This window comes from Arctopsyche grandis, chromosome 2 (assembly GCF_051622035.1).
Source record: "Arctopsyche grandis isolate Sample6627 chromosome 2, ASM5162203v2, whole genome shotgun sequence".
Classification (NCBI taxonomy): domain Eukaryota; kingdom Metazoa; phylum Arthropoda; class Insecta; order Trichoptera; family Hydropsychidae; genus Arctopsyche; species Arctopsyche grandis.
In genome coordinates, this window is record NC_135356.1 from 26830994 (window position 1) to 26847820 (window position 16827).

Consider the following 16827-nt stretch of genomic DNA (forward strand, 5'->3'; position numbering starts at 1 on the left):
GACATGCCATTGTAAACCAGTCTTTATAAACATTGACACGGATTACACGACCCGTGTTCAATGCTACCTGGAAAGGCTTAGCGGGTAGTATTCTTGTTTATTTTTAACATACTAAAAATACAATGAGTATTTCATACTCATGGAATTGTTGACAAAACGCCGATCGGCGTTAGTCAGCATCCAAAGGGTTAGTATTTTTTGCACGAGGGCCCCAAAATGTCTAGCTACGCCTCTGACGACCTCACACCATTCCAAAATCCCAAACGCACATCATAGGATATCGTGATATAGGAGGGGATGCTGCAAATTACGTTAGAATTACAAAAATGAAACAATATGGAAGTACAAAAAAATGATTTATTGTATACGTATAGTCACTGTAATATTCCAGCAGTTTTTTTTTTTAATAATTATTTTTTTTCTTTCAAAAACACTTGTTTCAATATGTGAATGTTGGCCGCATGTTCATTCCTTAACATAGTCAATAGGAAGGCTGGTGTTGAGATGAACCAATTCGTAGTACATTTCATTATCGTAACTCCCCCAGTATAAAAGAATATAAAATTATTTTGTTCCGACACTTGCTTTCTATACATTATATACCTTAAGAGGAAAAAAAATTATTTCAATTACAAATAATAACATTAAACACTAACGCTTATGAATTTTCGCATATACACATACAAACGCATTTTTTTGCTATATATATATAAATTGTTAAAAAAAAAAAGAAACATTATAAAATCGATTTATCACCTTTTGTATGCGTACATTAAATCGGGAGTTCCAATCCATGATCAATGAGATCAATAAATCAAGAAACTATTTTTTTTTTTATACAAATCAGTTTATGCCAAAATTGTCAGTTGTTTCAAATGGTCTGTGTCCAAGTTAAAACATAAATTAGACTCAATCTTAGTTGAGATTAGTAGTACTTGGGGCGTCATCGATTGGCCGGAGATTCGAGTCCGATCCACCAAATGTTTGCTGTCTATAATTGAACATATAGCGACAACCTCGTTTGAATTACATATGCAAATGTTAAGAAATTAACTAAATACACATAAAGCAATCCATTAAAAATATTATATGTATACATAAAAATTTTCAGGAATATGACTTATGATTTGAGTGAATTATGAAAATAAATTCGTAACTAATATGTTTAAATAACACTGACCTTATATACAGATTAAAAAAAGTATCATTTCCAATATACAAATACATTATATCTAATGTGCAATCGTAAAATAAAATTAACTAACAAAACGTAATTGATTCCAAGTTCACTTCAGTATACCCAAGAGGCGAAATAAAAATGCAATTTGAAAAAACAAAAAAACATTTTTGTGTTCACGGCATATGTAAATAAATGATTGCAATGATCAATTTTTTCGCACGCTTCGCTAGCAACAGTTACTACAAAAAGACAAAGAAGAACAGTCAACATGTTTGCAGAAAAAATTCATTATTACAATAATATGGCATTTTATTATGCATCAAATTTGTTTTTTTCATGCCCAATAAATTATTTTTTATATCTTATTTCATCCAAGTTTTAAACCAATAAAAATAATTTTATTATTTTAAAATTTGAATTCGGCTAATATATGTTGACCAATTCTTGCACACAAACAAATAAAAATGTTATCAACTTAAAATTAAGATCTTATTTATATTGTTTTGAATTGTTTAACTAAATATTTCCATAAAAGATTTAAATTAAATACAAACAATCAATGGGTTCAATAGAACAAAAAAATATTTAAAAATTTTGATTATCTAATCAATTAAAAAAATAATAAATTATATTATGCATTTTAGAGAGCCACAAATATTTAGCCCAAATGTAAATAAACGTTGTAAAATTATATTATTAGACTTATTAAAATTACATTATGTAGACATTTTGAGATAATTGCATATTTGATAATTCAACATCATTTAATTTCTTCAGTTCGATTAAATTAAAATCACAAAAATTTATTAAATCAATAATTGTTAAGTTCATTGAATCAATATCAAAAGGCCTAAACCGTGAATGGATTCAATAATGTAATTTTTTTTTCTTCAATTATTGTAATTAACTGAAACCGAGAACAGTTCAGATGAAATTTACTACCATAAAAATAGTAAGCATTTTTTATCATATTTTAAAATTATTTAGATTTTTTACTAACTGATCACTCATTTGTAAAATGAGTGATCAGTTAGTAAAAATATATAAAAAAAATCATTTTCAAAATACATACATTTAAAAATTATTATATAACATTTAAAAATATTGCCAAAAACAGCTTTACATAAAAATTAATGTAAATCACATTCAATATATGAAGCAGTTTAAATATTGTAATTTACTAAATGATTCTGATATAAATGAATTGATTATAGTGATATAAGGAACGATTATAGCATTATATTGTATTCAGTATATATAAAAATATTAATTGACATACATAAAATATTTAAAACGTAGCGAAAAAAAAAAGTCCATAAAACTGTCATACTAAATTTTCAATTTAGTCAATATCTAATATTTGTCCGAAAATTGTATATATCTTTTAATATTGCAAAAAATAACAAAAAAACAAAACGCAGCAAAAAGTAAAAATAAAAATCATACAAAGAACGCGCTGTTATACAAAAGTATTTCCTATATCTAAATACAGAAAAAAAGAAACTAGTATATACCTTAAACTATATGCTTAAACATTAGAATTTTTTAATTCTTATCAAATCAGGTCTTTATCAAAATATGAGTTTCAATGACTTGTTTCACTTTTTGGTGTCATTATGTTCACCGATGTAGTGTCTTCAACGCACTCTTTAGCAGCCATCATAGTTACTATCTGTAAACATGTACAAATTCAATAAAACAATTATGACAGACGCAAGTATATTAAAGTTAACTCCGACCCATTTCAAAGTGTCAAAGTGAATGGATGTACGAACAAACCTGTAGAGCACCGAGAGTCATGGGCGTTTCTGGCAGCTGTAACGCTCTCTTTTCGAATTTGATACCGTCTTGGTCCGTTGCTAAGCTTCCGTGTATCTTAAAGTGAGTTTTCAAGGCAGAGCTCTGTCTGAAGGCATGACCGCACATAGTGCAAACGTAGGGCCGCTCACCAGTGTGAGTACGTGTGTGTGAAACCAGATCGTTTTTTTGCGCGAACGCTTTCTCGCAATAGCCGCACCTGAAACAGACGTAGACGTGATTGAATTCGAATGCATGAATGGAGGAGTCGTGGGGACGGACAGAACTACTGCTCAAGTCGTACTTGTATGGTTTTTCTCCGGTGTGCCGCCTCCTATGGTTCTTCAGTGTGCCGAGTGCTGTAAATCGCATCGGACAAAAGTCACATTGATAGGGACGCTCACCGGTGTGGATTCGCTTGTGCTTGACGAGAGAGCTGGACGTGGTGAAACCGCCTCCACAGACGTCACACACGAACGGATGGGCTCCGCTGTGTTTGCGAGTGTGAGCCTCCAGCTCGCCTTTAGAAACGAATCTGAAAAAGCATATAAAAACCTTGAAAAACTAATTCAAGGACATGGGTAGTTCTGCCATCCGGTCAATTTCCGGCAACACTTCAAAAATAATCATTTTTAATTTCCATGCACTACACGGAGCCATATCTTCCGCGTATTTGTATACGGTGTGGAGAAATGGACATTAAGAGCGGAAGAACGAAAAAAAATAGACGCTTTCGAGATGTGGTGCTGGCGTCGGATGCTCATAATCCCATGGACAGCAAAAATAACCAATTCTTCGGGAAGTTAAGATCGCCGATGGATTGCCATCAGTCTGATTTCAAAGAATCTGTGACTTCTTCAGACATAGTTAGAATAGAGCCAGATAACTTGGAAAGATTAGTTGTGACGAGTTCTCAAGGAAGGGAAACTTACTTGATAAACCAGGCAGGTTTAAGTCTCTATGGGAAATTTCAAGAAAGATAGAGATGACCAACGAGACGACTGATGGTCTTGAGAGATGACTCTCTGCACAGAGAATAACGACTTAAGAAGAATACAACATTAGTTTGAAGAATTCCAGAGCTGCTTTGAGAATTGGAAAAAATATTGGGACTAATGGGGAGTCCTTCTAAGAGAAATCAAATCATAAAAGTGTTTTGTTGAACACATAATCAAGTTTCCCCATCACATGTACCACCAAATGAATAGGTGTGTTTATTTTTAATAAATTTTACTACCCTAGAATGTATAAGTGCTGTTAAGTCATTACTAAAACATCAACCAACAGTGCAGTGCGCCTTCATAAATGAAATTTTAATATAATAGTAATTACATGCCTCATGATTACAAAACTTAATCTATTAATACTCCATAAACACATTAAGTAAAAATTTATACTGACGTCTGTTCGCAATGTACGCATTTGAACGGTTTGTAGCCCTGATGGCGACGAACGTGCTCTTTGAGATTTGTACTTTGACTGAATCCTCTACCGCATATGGAACACAGGAATGGTTTTTCACCCGTATGAGTTCGGATGTGGTCTTTGAGAGTGGACAATACATTGAATCCTAAAAAGAAAAGCAAAGAAGAAAATTAATAGACAATGATATTAATCGAAATACTAAAATGGTGAGTCAATGATGAATGCAATCATACCTTTTTCACAAAAGCTACATTGGTGTTTTTTCACTCCTTTGTGATTGGCTAAATGAATCGATAGGCTCTCTTGTCGTGCGAAGGCTTTCGGACACATGGTACAAACAAATCCCTTTTCACTCGAATGCGACAAAATATGATTGTCCAAATGTCCTTTTCTTTGGAACTCTCTGGAAGATTTGATGTAATAATTCAATCAACACGTTAATAATAATAGATAGCATATTGAGGTTGAAAATCAAAACCAACTTTGCGTATCTGGATTATTTCAGGTTGGAGAGGACAGATTGGAAAGTCGGAAAGGACAATTATCGGTAGAATTTTTGTATGGAACCTTTGGAAGACATCACAATAGAATTTGAATGAATGGAAATACTCCTTTCTTAATCTACCGAACAAAACAATTTTTTGTGATTTAAAATTCATTTTATGAAAACTATATAGAGCATATTAAAGAAAAGGCAAATACGACATTTAAAATAGTGACACAGTTTTGGACAGTCATGTCAAAGGAACCAATCAACCTGAATCATTTGTCATGCAAATTTATGAATCATTTTGTAATATTTGTACAGATTTCATTATTTTATATCCATATTTATTCAATTTTAGCAAATATGTTCGGATTTAGCAACTACATATTTCCTTTAGACATAATTTTCAAAATAAAGATCATTTCAATACTTTGTACCACTTGCATTTGTTATCCACTGCTAGGTGAAGATTTCCTGTTTTGATTCCGATTAATACTTATTTGTCTAATCTCAGGTTTCCTTTTATTCGTCCACCACACTCACCTGTGGTCCTTTTATACTATTCGAGTACCATTTTTCAATTCAAATCTCTTCACTACATCGAAAACTCTAGTTATACCTTTCAACAATGAGTTTTGCAGTCTTTTCTCGCTATATCGAGACAATAATTATAACATTTAATCAAAAAATTCAGTTGGGTTGGTTAGAAAAATAAAATAAACAGCATTAATTATAAGTTTAAATCGATACAAACCTTTTGCATTGATGGCAAGTGTACACTTTGGACATTTGCTCTTCATGCTTTTTCAAATGCAAATTCAGCGTAAGCAACTTCCTAAATTTTCTTTCACACATCGTACAAGAGTAAGGCACTGAAGACTTGTCTTCATCGTCGCATTCGACTTTGGGCTCGTACATTTCATCCGCGCACTGCAAGATGTCCTCGGAGAAGTGATGTTTCCGCTTCTTGCTCTTCTTCGTCACGCCGTTCTTCTTCAGACTCTTGCTGGCCTTTTTGCTCAGCTTGTGCAGGTGTTTTTTCTGCAGCTCGGTGGCCACGTATTCCATGTCATACCCTTCAGATGTCGTGATGAGTACCTCGGGCTCCGTCTTGATTTTCTTCTGCTTCAGCAGATCCTCGAAGCATGTGTCGGTGTCCGACTCCTCGTGTTTGAACTCGTCGCCGAACGTCGAATCACAGTTGTTACTGCTGGCCTGAAAATTCACACAATACGTACATTGTTAAGACGTGAAGACTTTGCGCGTAAGATCACAATAATGGTAAGGTGGGCAAAAGGGGTGCAAACATTTTCACAATCTATCTTATCGTCGGATGAAAGTCTCGTCCTGTTTTCACACCTCGTCGTATGAGTTAACAGTTTTCTCTTTTCACTGAAATTTTTATGGCACAATTCACAGCTGTACTTTGGAGTTGATTCATTTGAACATATCATGTCTTGGTCGGTCATGGCAGTCGAGCTTTCTTCGTCGCACCTCTCGTGCGACTCTCTAACATGCTCCTCCAACTCACTGCAGAATGAAAATCTGAAATGCAACATGCGTACCCGGTTACAAACGAAGATTATTCAATAAAAGGCGTCACAAGAATCGAAAGGCAAACCTGTGAGTGCAGACGGCACACTGGTACGGATTGTAAGACTTTTCGGTGGTGCACTCGACGTCGACGTTCACCGCGCTGCTCTCCTTGGTTTTTTGGTAATTTTTTTGAACACGAGAAAAATTGTCCGACATATCACTCTCGACTTTAATTTTGCTTTGGTAGAGGTTAAAATTCGACACGTCGCCCATACACTGCTCCAGCTCCTTCTTGATGGGCGTCTTCTCCGCGTAGCAGTTCTCGCTGAGGATCTCCTTGAAGGTGGCGTCTGAGCGCTGGCACTGCTCTTTGAATAGTAACGCCGACTTGGCCAGGTTTATGCACTCGTTACAAATGTAGTTGGGCAGATCGTCGTTCTCGTCCACCTACAAAGTTGATCTCGTCATAATAAATCATAACTCACATATGTACATATACAATCCGAGATATAATTAGAGGTGAATTCGCGCGACAAGTTAATACCGCACACACTCGTTTATGTATCTACAATCGTCCATTGATAACCTCGACGAATATATTCAAAATAATAGATGGGACACACAGCAATTAACGTTTGGGTAGACAACAATGTAACGCATTTGTTGACACGAAAAAGGTGGCACTTTTAATGACTCAACGATATTGATATGTAATCAGTGTATAATTTTTTTTAATTTTTGTATCGTGCACTTTATTCAAAATGGTTACCAAACGAATCTCTCACAGCAACAGTCGGATTCGTTTATAATATGATTATGTTACAAATTAATAACGATCAATTTATGGGGACTGGCTAGAGTTGTGATGTATCTCATAACTAGAGGCCGGATAGCCAAGGTGTCGCTCATTGTACCATTGTTGTAAATGCTTTGTAAAAAGGGTTCGGCAAACCTTTAACGATGCATTTACAACATTTGTGCATGTATGTTGGTTTTATCTTTATTTATATATGTATGCTATTTTTTATTTTTATATATATGAGTAATTTATCTTTATTTATGTGTATATGCATGTATGTATATGGATGTATGTATGTGTATTTGTGTATACGTGTAAGTATTTGTGTATATATGAATGGTGTACATATATGTTTATATAATTGTCTTTGGCCAGGAAGGCGAATTGGGTTTACCTGTTAGGCCTTCCTGGTATAAATTAAATAAAAATAAAATAAAATAAATAAAATTATTCATAGTTAACTGTATAGGGTCTAAAATTTTACTTTAACGGAGAGAAGATTTGCAAACTATTTTACACAAGATCAGAATCAAAACACATGTGAGACTTATGACGAAGATCGCAGTTTATAAAAGTTTGCATAGTACCCAAAATAAGAAAGTACATATGGCGAAAGGAGTTAACAAGCCGAGTAGTATATAAGTATAGAAGTTGGTAGATGATTTTTTATGTAAAAGTTGCACAACGAACTGAAACAATGCTAGTTTTGAATTCATCAAAGTTGTCGGCGGCCAACATAAAAATCAACGAAGCGCAGATTAAAAGGGGAACTTCCATGACAATGGTCAAATTAATCACAAACATGATAACAGGAAGATTGTTAGGAGCTGCAAAGTTGAGAGGTAATTGAAATCATTTCTTCAATCTATCCATCTATACAATGTAATAACATCTAACTGCTGCTATTACGATGCACAAACATTGCAATAACAGCAGTCAGATAGATGCTTTAGAAATGCAGTGTAGAATACTGTGGGTGATCCCGTGAGTTGAACGAGAGCAGACACTATTGAGACACATCTATGTATCTTCACACACTCGAATATTTCAGATAAAACCATTTGAGCAGCGTGGAATTCTACAACCTTTGACATTACGGGAATTTATTTTTACCATTATCAGACAACACCTATTTATTAAAGGGTCAGGATACGTTAGGTTAGGTTAGGTTAGGTTAAGGTCGGCCCCATTAATTTAAAATTTGGTTAAGAGATATGTATCTGCTGACGATATTTTGATAGAAATGCTTCGACAACATTATGGGGCGGCAGGAAAGACCAAAAATTGTAATAAACATTTCGTTGCTATGATACAAATGAAAAAAAAAATAGTCGATTGCGATTCAAAGGTAGATCGCATGCTGAGGTAGATCGCATGCTAAGGTAGACCGCATACTAAAATAGCACCGAGTATTTTTCTCAATGTCCAGTTAAATTGGCTATGCTATGGCGCATTAGGTTCTTCCTTCAATGCCATAATGGTACAAACCTATAACAAGATAAATTATTAATGTGAAACTTAGCTTCGGATAAGTTTCTTGCATTACAGCTAAAGGTAAAAACCTTGACATACACGTGTGCGTCGTTGAAAAGGGCTGCAGCAAGTTAAGTGCCTGATTTATTAATAATACATATCGACTAGTCGATATTCAATTCCAAACAGATGGCACACAAAGACTCGTCTCTTTTGCTAAAACCGTAGAGAAGTGCCTCGTCAGTTTGTAATCCAAGGAATTGCTCTTCTAGGTCGTTATTACAGTATTGAAAAAATCGTCACGCGTCATTTACATCAAAGTTTATATTCAAGCACATACATGTATTTGAAGATATCGGTCGATTTTTCAAATGACCGATTTTTTTGCATGTCAATGTCGGCGAAATGAATGTTTTTATCTCCAAAAAACTTGATCATGGGTCGAGTGAGACGTGACTTTGTGGAAAAATTCAATAAGATTGTCCCTGCTCTGTTGTTACGTCAGAATAATGTGTAAATGAAAATAGAATGTACACTGCAGTGCACGCTATCAATACCCGACTTATGAACTTTTCAATCTGTTACAATTTGTCTCAATTACGCTGAGTGATATTATTTCGCATTGAATATGCCAATCAACCCTATTTTAGGCGGCGACTCATAGGTCAAGATATTATTAAAGCTAGTGCCCTAAATCTAAATATGCTTAGTCTAAGTAGCATATATATTTTCATCAGTGCATGGTAATGCGACGGCAACTTGGCCCAAAATCTTGGGAAGAGAAAAATGTAATAATGAGTTGAATATTTTTACGAATTTGCTACGTAGCATGTAGCAGATTGCGTCTGCTTCGTATGTTTATGTACATACGTGTTGGAATGCGACAAATTTGTGCACAGCTTGCACCTTGCACCAGTGTGCATGCACAACTTGCAGTCAAGTGAACTTCCAGGTGCTTTAAAAATATAAAAAGTCTTCCGGTCGAATATGATCGAATGAGCAAATCATCAACATTCGCTACATATTTACTTATCGTTTGACTTTTCTAGTTCTAGTTCCTAGCTTGCATGCCCAAAATGAGCAGTCAAAGTGAGAAAAAATGTTCGTCAGTACTCAAGTTCGGTTCCACATCAGCCACTCGTGATTAGGAATGCCAAATTACTCGACATTTAATTACCCGGGTTGTATGAGTACTTAAATAATGATGGATAGATACAAGACTAGTAAGTAAAGAAAGATACAAAACAAGCTTTCAACTCAAACAATAAATCCTTACCCAAGCAGGTACTTTTACTAGCCGAATACTTGAAAAGTCGAGTAATTTGGCATCCCTACTCACGTGTCTGTTGAGCGAATACTGTTTGACCAACGAATCTATGAAAACAGTCATCTTTAAAAAATAAAGTTGTCTTGAAATGCATTTCAAGAAGAAACATAGTACTTATGTGAACTATACTCTGAATTGGATTGTAAATAGGTTTTTGAGCTCTTTTTCCTATTATGCTTTAGATTAACATTAGAATAATATAATACTGTGATTACTAACCAAATTAAATTAAAATTGTAAAATAGAAAATGATCAGTAGATCAGTAGCTATTAACACATAGGATACCACGGGCTATTGCTAAAGAAACAGGCGTGCGGCGGGGAGAATTTGCGCTAATCTTTGCATAAAACTGTAACTGTTTAAAATGTCATATCTCTTTTACCAGTAAACGTATAAAAGTGAAATTTGAAATGCAGTTTCGTATGGACTATCTTAAAATTTCGTAATTGTAAAATCAGTAAAAGTCAAACTGTGAGTCGCGTACTAATAAAATAAATAATTAAAATGTGTATAAATATGGCAAATATACATATTTTATAAATAAACAAAAAAAATGTAGCAGCAGTGAACCTTTGTGTAACAAAAACAACAAATGTCGTTATTTGAAACCTATAAATACAATGCAGTCAGATGCAATTCCATATGCGCTTTGGAATTGCGACATCGAACAAGGTTAATCCTCTTTCGTCATAAATAACAATATCAGTGAGAGAATTTTAGGACATCGGCAAAATCTAAGAGGAACATAAAACAGATGTGAGAAAAAAAAAGGTCCCCCCAAAATGTGTTTATTACCTAGTGCAGTGGTTAGTAACCAGGAGTCAAGTGTAGGCAATAAATTACCGAAGAAATATAAAAGGGCACATAGTAAACAATGGTGATATTTTCTTCAGAACATGAATATAAAAAAAAATCAAACATATTTATTCAACTAAAAACACAAAAAAAGCATTCACCCAGCAAACTGCACCCCTTATGTAGATATTCACATTTGATTGATTGGTAGATATTTCCACAATATTTATTTAAAAGTTTCCTTTATATTATAATATATTATCGATAAACTCACTTAATGGTTTTTGATAGTATTACATATTTTTATTATTTACACACACACACGTTATTTAAACACAATATGAAATTCATACACTAATGAAATTTTCGCTGGTTTCGAACCTCTGAGAAGGTCGATGACGATCTGTTCTATTATTTTTACAAACCTCCTATACGCTTTAGTTAAATAAAATAAAATTTGAGACATCTTCGGCATAACCAAAGAAATATTTTGTAAATTTAAAGAAATATTTGGTACATTTCCTATAGTCCAGTTTCTAACCTTCTAAATTTTTCAATATCGACTTTTTTTAAATTATTTTAGTTAAATATCACCAACGACATCTTTTACTAAGCCCCGATATGAATAAATTACAAGAAGTACGAGGTTCAACGTGTTTTTTCTTTATATGAAGTAGGAGTGACGCAACGCACAAATTTGTGCGCACGGTAGCCAAAGGAAGTTTTTCAAACGCACAAATTTGTGCGCACGGTATCCTGTGTGTTAAAATAGATATAAGATGTATTGTGAACATAATTTCGTAATAATAAAAAGCATTTAAAAATCAAAATCAAATACTCTGAATCATTGTTGTCAGCAACGAAATGCTACCAAAAATCGAACTCTTGAAGATAGTTATGATATTTCTCATCTCATAGTGAAATCTTAAAAAAAATCTTACTATCGGGGAGGAGGGTAAAAACACTAGTGATTATAAGATCTATAAGTGAAAATGTATTAAATTTCATATAGAAATCACCATAGTTTGATAAATACTGATCTGATCATTCATACGGTTGAAGACAACTTTAAAGAAGCTGCTTGGAAGAAGACTTTGCGAAAAATACGCATGAAAAATATGAATTTTGGGAAATTCGGGCGACTCACAATACGTTGGGGTTCGGATTTTGGCTATCGAAAATTAATTAATCAGATGTCTCAATAGTCAATATCAGTATTTGCGCGCGTTTAAAACTCTTTTTAACACCTACACCGAATCCATCTTCCACGATGCTCTCCAAGAGGCGGAGGGCATCAAGGTGGGCGGCGAGACGATCACCAATATAAGATATGCTGATGACACGGCACTAGTCGCTGAAAATTTAGCAGACCTGCAAAGATCTCTAGACCGTGTACATCAAGAAAGCAATCGAAGAGGTCTGCGCATAAATCTAAAGAAGACAAAATTTATGATAGTAGATAGAATGCAAACAGACACTGGTGATCTAACGTTGGATGGAGAGGTGATAGAAAGAGTAAAAAGATTCAAATACCTGGGTACCAGGCTGAATGAAGAGATGGACCCAGATGAAGATCTAAGAATCCGCATCGAGATGGCTAGAACAGCATTTGTAAAAATGAAGGCGGCACTTACAAACAAGCATCTCAATCTTCATACGCGGTTGAGATTCGCGAAGAGCTACGTCTGGACACTATTACTACACGGATGTGAGACGTGGACTCTGAAGACCAAGATGATCAGCCGCATCGAAGTTTTTGAGATGTGGGTCTATAGGCGTATGCTGACGATTCCGTGGACCAAAAAGATATCAAACGAAGCTGTCCTCGGCATGATGGGGAGAGGCAGGAAACTTGTTTCTGTCATCAAGCGGAGAAAGATGGAGTACCTCAGACACATGATACGGGGTCCAAAATACATGGCAGGAAAAAGTTATCTTAGAGCTGTTCCGAGCCGCTGAAGACCAATGCGGATATCTTCAAATAATCGACGAGACGGTCGCCAACGTCCGGTACCGGACAAGGCATTAACAAGAATAAGAAAACGTTTATAAGTGAAAATACGTATGTATTGAATAATAGTCTAAAATAGTCCGTTCAAATAGATAAAATCGGCCAGATGTGTGTGCAAAAAGAATTCATGAATGCCATTATTATTGAATATGTAAAAAAAAACGCGTTAGAACGTGTAGACCATGTATGAATAAATTTCAATATGTCAAGAATGCTCGCCTGTACTGATTTCATCTGTCAACACATTGTTGCAGTCAAGCGTAGTAACTATTTGCCAATTTTTTTTTGTATGAGTCATCATTTTCCCTAATATTTTTTAATATTTCAATCAATCAATAAGATAAAAGTCGCATTGGATGAAAAAATGTATCATATATGTTGTAAGGTGACCATTTTTTCTAAAAACATATTTCTGAGTACTTCAATTATTTAAAACGAATATCAAAGCATCATTGACGCAAATTTATGAAAAAATGAATTTATTATCTTGAATGGTCTTTAAAAATTTTGTAAACACTAAGAATAGCGTCGCCTGGCATTTGACCTAAGATCCAACATGATACCTACATATATTGTGTGATTATACATAGAAATACTCCAAACTCATTGGCGGAAGTGCGAAACGAACTTCTAAAAATAAATTTAAATAATCCGCACTTGTACTGAATTGACGAGTCAGCTCCCATTTCGCTTGCATTCACAAAGGAATATAAATGCATTCGTTTGTGATCCACCAAAACAACTTTGTGGATCCAAATGATAGTGAATTACATACTCAACGTTTTGTATATGTAAATGCCAGGGGACGCTATTCTTGGTGTTTACCTGAAATTCTACACAAGACACAATAAACGGAAACAACATTTAATTAATTTGCCAATATTTTTGAAGGAGACATCATTTTCACCGAAGAATTTATATATTTATCCATCTATTACATAAAAAAGTGTACTGGTTTCATCTCTCGACTTACCAGGAAAGATATCCAAAAAACCAGTACCTGGTAAAATAAGTACGTATGGTCACGTTAAGTTATAGAATAGATGATACGCAGTCATAGTTGAGAATAGTTTTCAATGCGCGCAATTTTGATTTGAAGCCTTCATCTATTTTTAAGAACTTGTTCAGCTATATATTTATGAAATGGGGTCATGGAGGCATTGAAGTGAGGCGCTGCACTCCTTGTACTTGAATACAGTGTTTGTTTAGGGCTGCCATTCGTTCCGGTCGACAGGGACGTGCCGCGATTTATAAACTGTAGATGTTTAGTCTGAATAACTCGCAAATTATACCAGTCGGCATATCGACAATTATGGCAGTCCTATATGTACTAGATGTTCTGTTTTTTTCGTGTCAATTATGATTTTTTTTCGATTATCCAGATTTTTTTCCCTTTTCAAAAGGGGACCTTGATGCGGTAAATTATCCTACATAGAGGAGAGTACGTCACCGACTTATCGGATGTATTATTGTTTATGGTCAGGAGTGTTGCCAGCCGAGAGATAAACGTCAAATAATCACATCGCCGAATCAACAGTAATGGTGTTGTCGGAAGAGCTCACGCGCACTCATAAAGAGCTGACGCCATCTAGAGAGATCCGGTCATTGATCATCCTGCATTTGATGTTCATATAAATAATAATAAAGAAAAAAAAACAAAAGATGCGTCCATAACGACTCGCTTCATTTGTTTCAAGGTTGGACACAATTGGCGGATTGGGCCGTTGTGAACGCATTCCGGAAATGTAAACATGCGGGAAGTAGGGGGGCGGGGTTTTCAGCAGAAGGGCCGAGGTGGGCGGGTGGGGTGATTGTGTACCTTGATATCTGCGATGTAGTCGATGATGTCGGGTAGGGATCTCTCCATGATTTTGATGTCGAAGAATATGTAGTGGAGTTCGTTGGTGGCGCTCATGCACGTGCGGCAAAGGGTTGCCGCGGCCATTTCGCGGCCGGGGGCGCCGCCGCCACCGCCACCGCCGACACCCGGTAGCGTCAACGCGCAGGGATGCCACACGCAGTGGGAAGCCGACGCGCTACAACGTGCTCAGCATTGTCTTCATTGTTGTTGTTATTGATGCGAGGTCACATTTCTCCGATTCCGCACGATGCTAAATTCGACTTCGGCTTTTATTTTCGTGGCGATTTATACTTCAACGATGCAGAGCAGTTCACGCTGAGGTGTGACTCGACGGTTTAAGACGCAATTGGGATTTGATAATAAAAACCAATTATAGCTTTCGAGTGACTTTGAAAAATGATAATTCTGAATTTAGTTTTAATTCCTAAATATTGCAACTGAAGCATTTGAAAAAACAATCGTTGCTTTTACACAATTTCTAAAAATATATTCGAAATTTATGTAGGTACATATGTACATTGCACGGAAAATTTTGGGTCCCTTTTATATGATCAAAAGGGATACGGTGCATCCGCTCTAAAATCGTCAGACAAATTGAATGACATATTAACGGACGGCTGCTTTAAATGCAATTCTCAAGAAAACTTTCGATGTGCACAGATGCAATTATTAAAATTGAGTTGGATCTTTCAGGCGAGTTCAATAAGGCGAGATTCGATAAATTCCGAATCTTGTCTTATTAAACTCGCCAGAAAAATCCAACTCAATTTTAATAATTGCATCTGTGCACATCGAAAGGTTACTCGTCATCTGATGTGCAATTTATCCTTCGAGAAAACGAGAATTACGTTTAAAGTTGCCGTTCTGTTTATCTGGCGATTTTAGAGCGGATGCACCAAACCCGATCAAAAGCGCATTTAAGATTTAAATAAAAAAAAAGAATCGTCGCTTCAGTGTGTAAGTATTCGGAAAAAAAATATTTGTAACTTAGTTTGAGTCGTTTTAAATATTAATTAAAATTAAGTAAGATAAAAAATAACGTTCGTTATTTTTGAGCGGTTTCGGAAAATAATAAACCAAATACGAAACATAGTTTGAGTTCCTCTCTAAACATCGTCAAAAAGACTAATAAGGTTGTGAATAAATAAGTTGCTTTTGATCCGCTTTTAAAAATATTAAGTAATTAACTTGGAATTTACGATGCAAACAAAATTGAGCGCAAAAATAAACTATCAGGGGCGTAATTAAGTTTAGAATATATAATCAAAAATTTTCTAATGATTAAAATATTTAAATCACATTACATATATGTATGACAAATATTTATTAATTTCATTTCGGTCTGTAATTTAAATTCTGCTTAGATTGCAAATATATTTTTACCCACTCCTCTTTAGTTAAATCGTATTTGAAAATCATCTTCTTTTGTTATTGATTTTGACGAGGGCTGTGAAGTCGTTAAAAAAACATGATTCAGACTCCACTGCACATGTGCATAAAACGTAAAAATGCTTCATGAATATAAATCTATACATTGATTCACAAAATCACCAATTACTTTTTTAACCGCCGATTATGTTTATAACATTATGTAATTCAATTCAACAACAATATAACGATAAGATTTACACGTTCTCAAGATTGAATTTCGACACAATTATTAAACTGGCCAAGTTTACATAATACCTACAAATTTAAATATGAATCCTTTTGATTCGATAATAAACGTTTAAAATACAAGAAATGAGACTCTTTACGACACGAGACAACTAAATGATACCAAAAGTGAATTATCGTATTCACATGTATATTTAGATTGCACTTTATTGTTAGCAACCAAATTTAAACATGGCCGAAATTTTTGCCAAAACGTATATATGTATACATATAGTACGCAAATTTTTTATACTGGTAATTTAAATAAAAATACCCCTATGTGAGTAATCTAAATACTAAATGTCAGTTTATAAAAATTTAATAAATATCTAGTCACTAAAATTTATCTTTCCTGTTTATTTTTCTGGAACACAAAATATAAATACAAAACTAAATTTACAGAGAGTACATATATGTTCATAAATAAATAATTAAACGAATTCTCAATTTTCAGAATCGCAAAAACAATTTTTATGTCG

General features: G+C 34.6%; 1 protein-coding gene across 1 annotated transcript; it reads right to left on the reverse strand.

The window, feature by feature from the left end:
- Positions 1 to 338: 338 nt before the first annotated feature.
- On the reverse strand, positions 339 to 14875 carry LOC143920758 (uncharacterized). Its single transcript, XM_077443702.1, has 10 exons — positions 14651 to 14875; positions 6511 to 6872; positions 6197 to 6434; positions 5644 to 6104; positions 4636 to 4805; positions 4379 to 4547; positions 3282 to 3512; positions 2960 to 3197; positions 2695 to 2852; positions 339 to 603 (listed from the first exon to the last, which is right to left on the reverse strand). The coding sequence occupies exons 1-9, from the start codon at positions 14774 to 14776 to the stop codon at positions 2766 to 2768; spliced, it is 2082 nt and encodes a 693-aa protein (XP_077299828.1). The 5' UTR covers positions 14777 to 14875; the 3' UTR covers positions 339 to 603; positions 2695 to 2765.
- Positions 14876 to 16827: the final 1952 nt, after the last annotated feature.

Coding starts and splice junctions, on each gene's coding strand:
- LOC143920758 (XM_077443702.1), bottom strand. CDS start 14,776: ATGGCCGCGGCAACCCTTTGCCGCACGTGCATGAGCGCCACCAACGAA. Junction 6,435..6,510: donor TGTGCCGTCTGCACTCACAG/GTTTGCCTTTCG, acceptor GTTGCATTTCAG/ATTTTCATTCTGCAGTGAGT. Junction 6,105..6,196: donor ATAAGATAGATTGTGAAAAT/GTTTGCACCCCT, acceptor GTGAATTTTCAG/GCCAGCAGTAACAACTGTGA.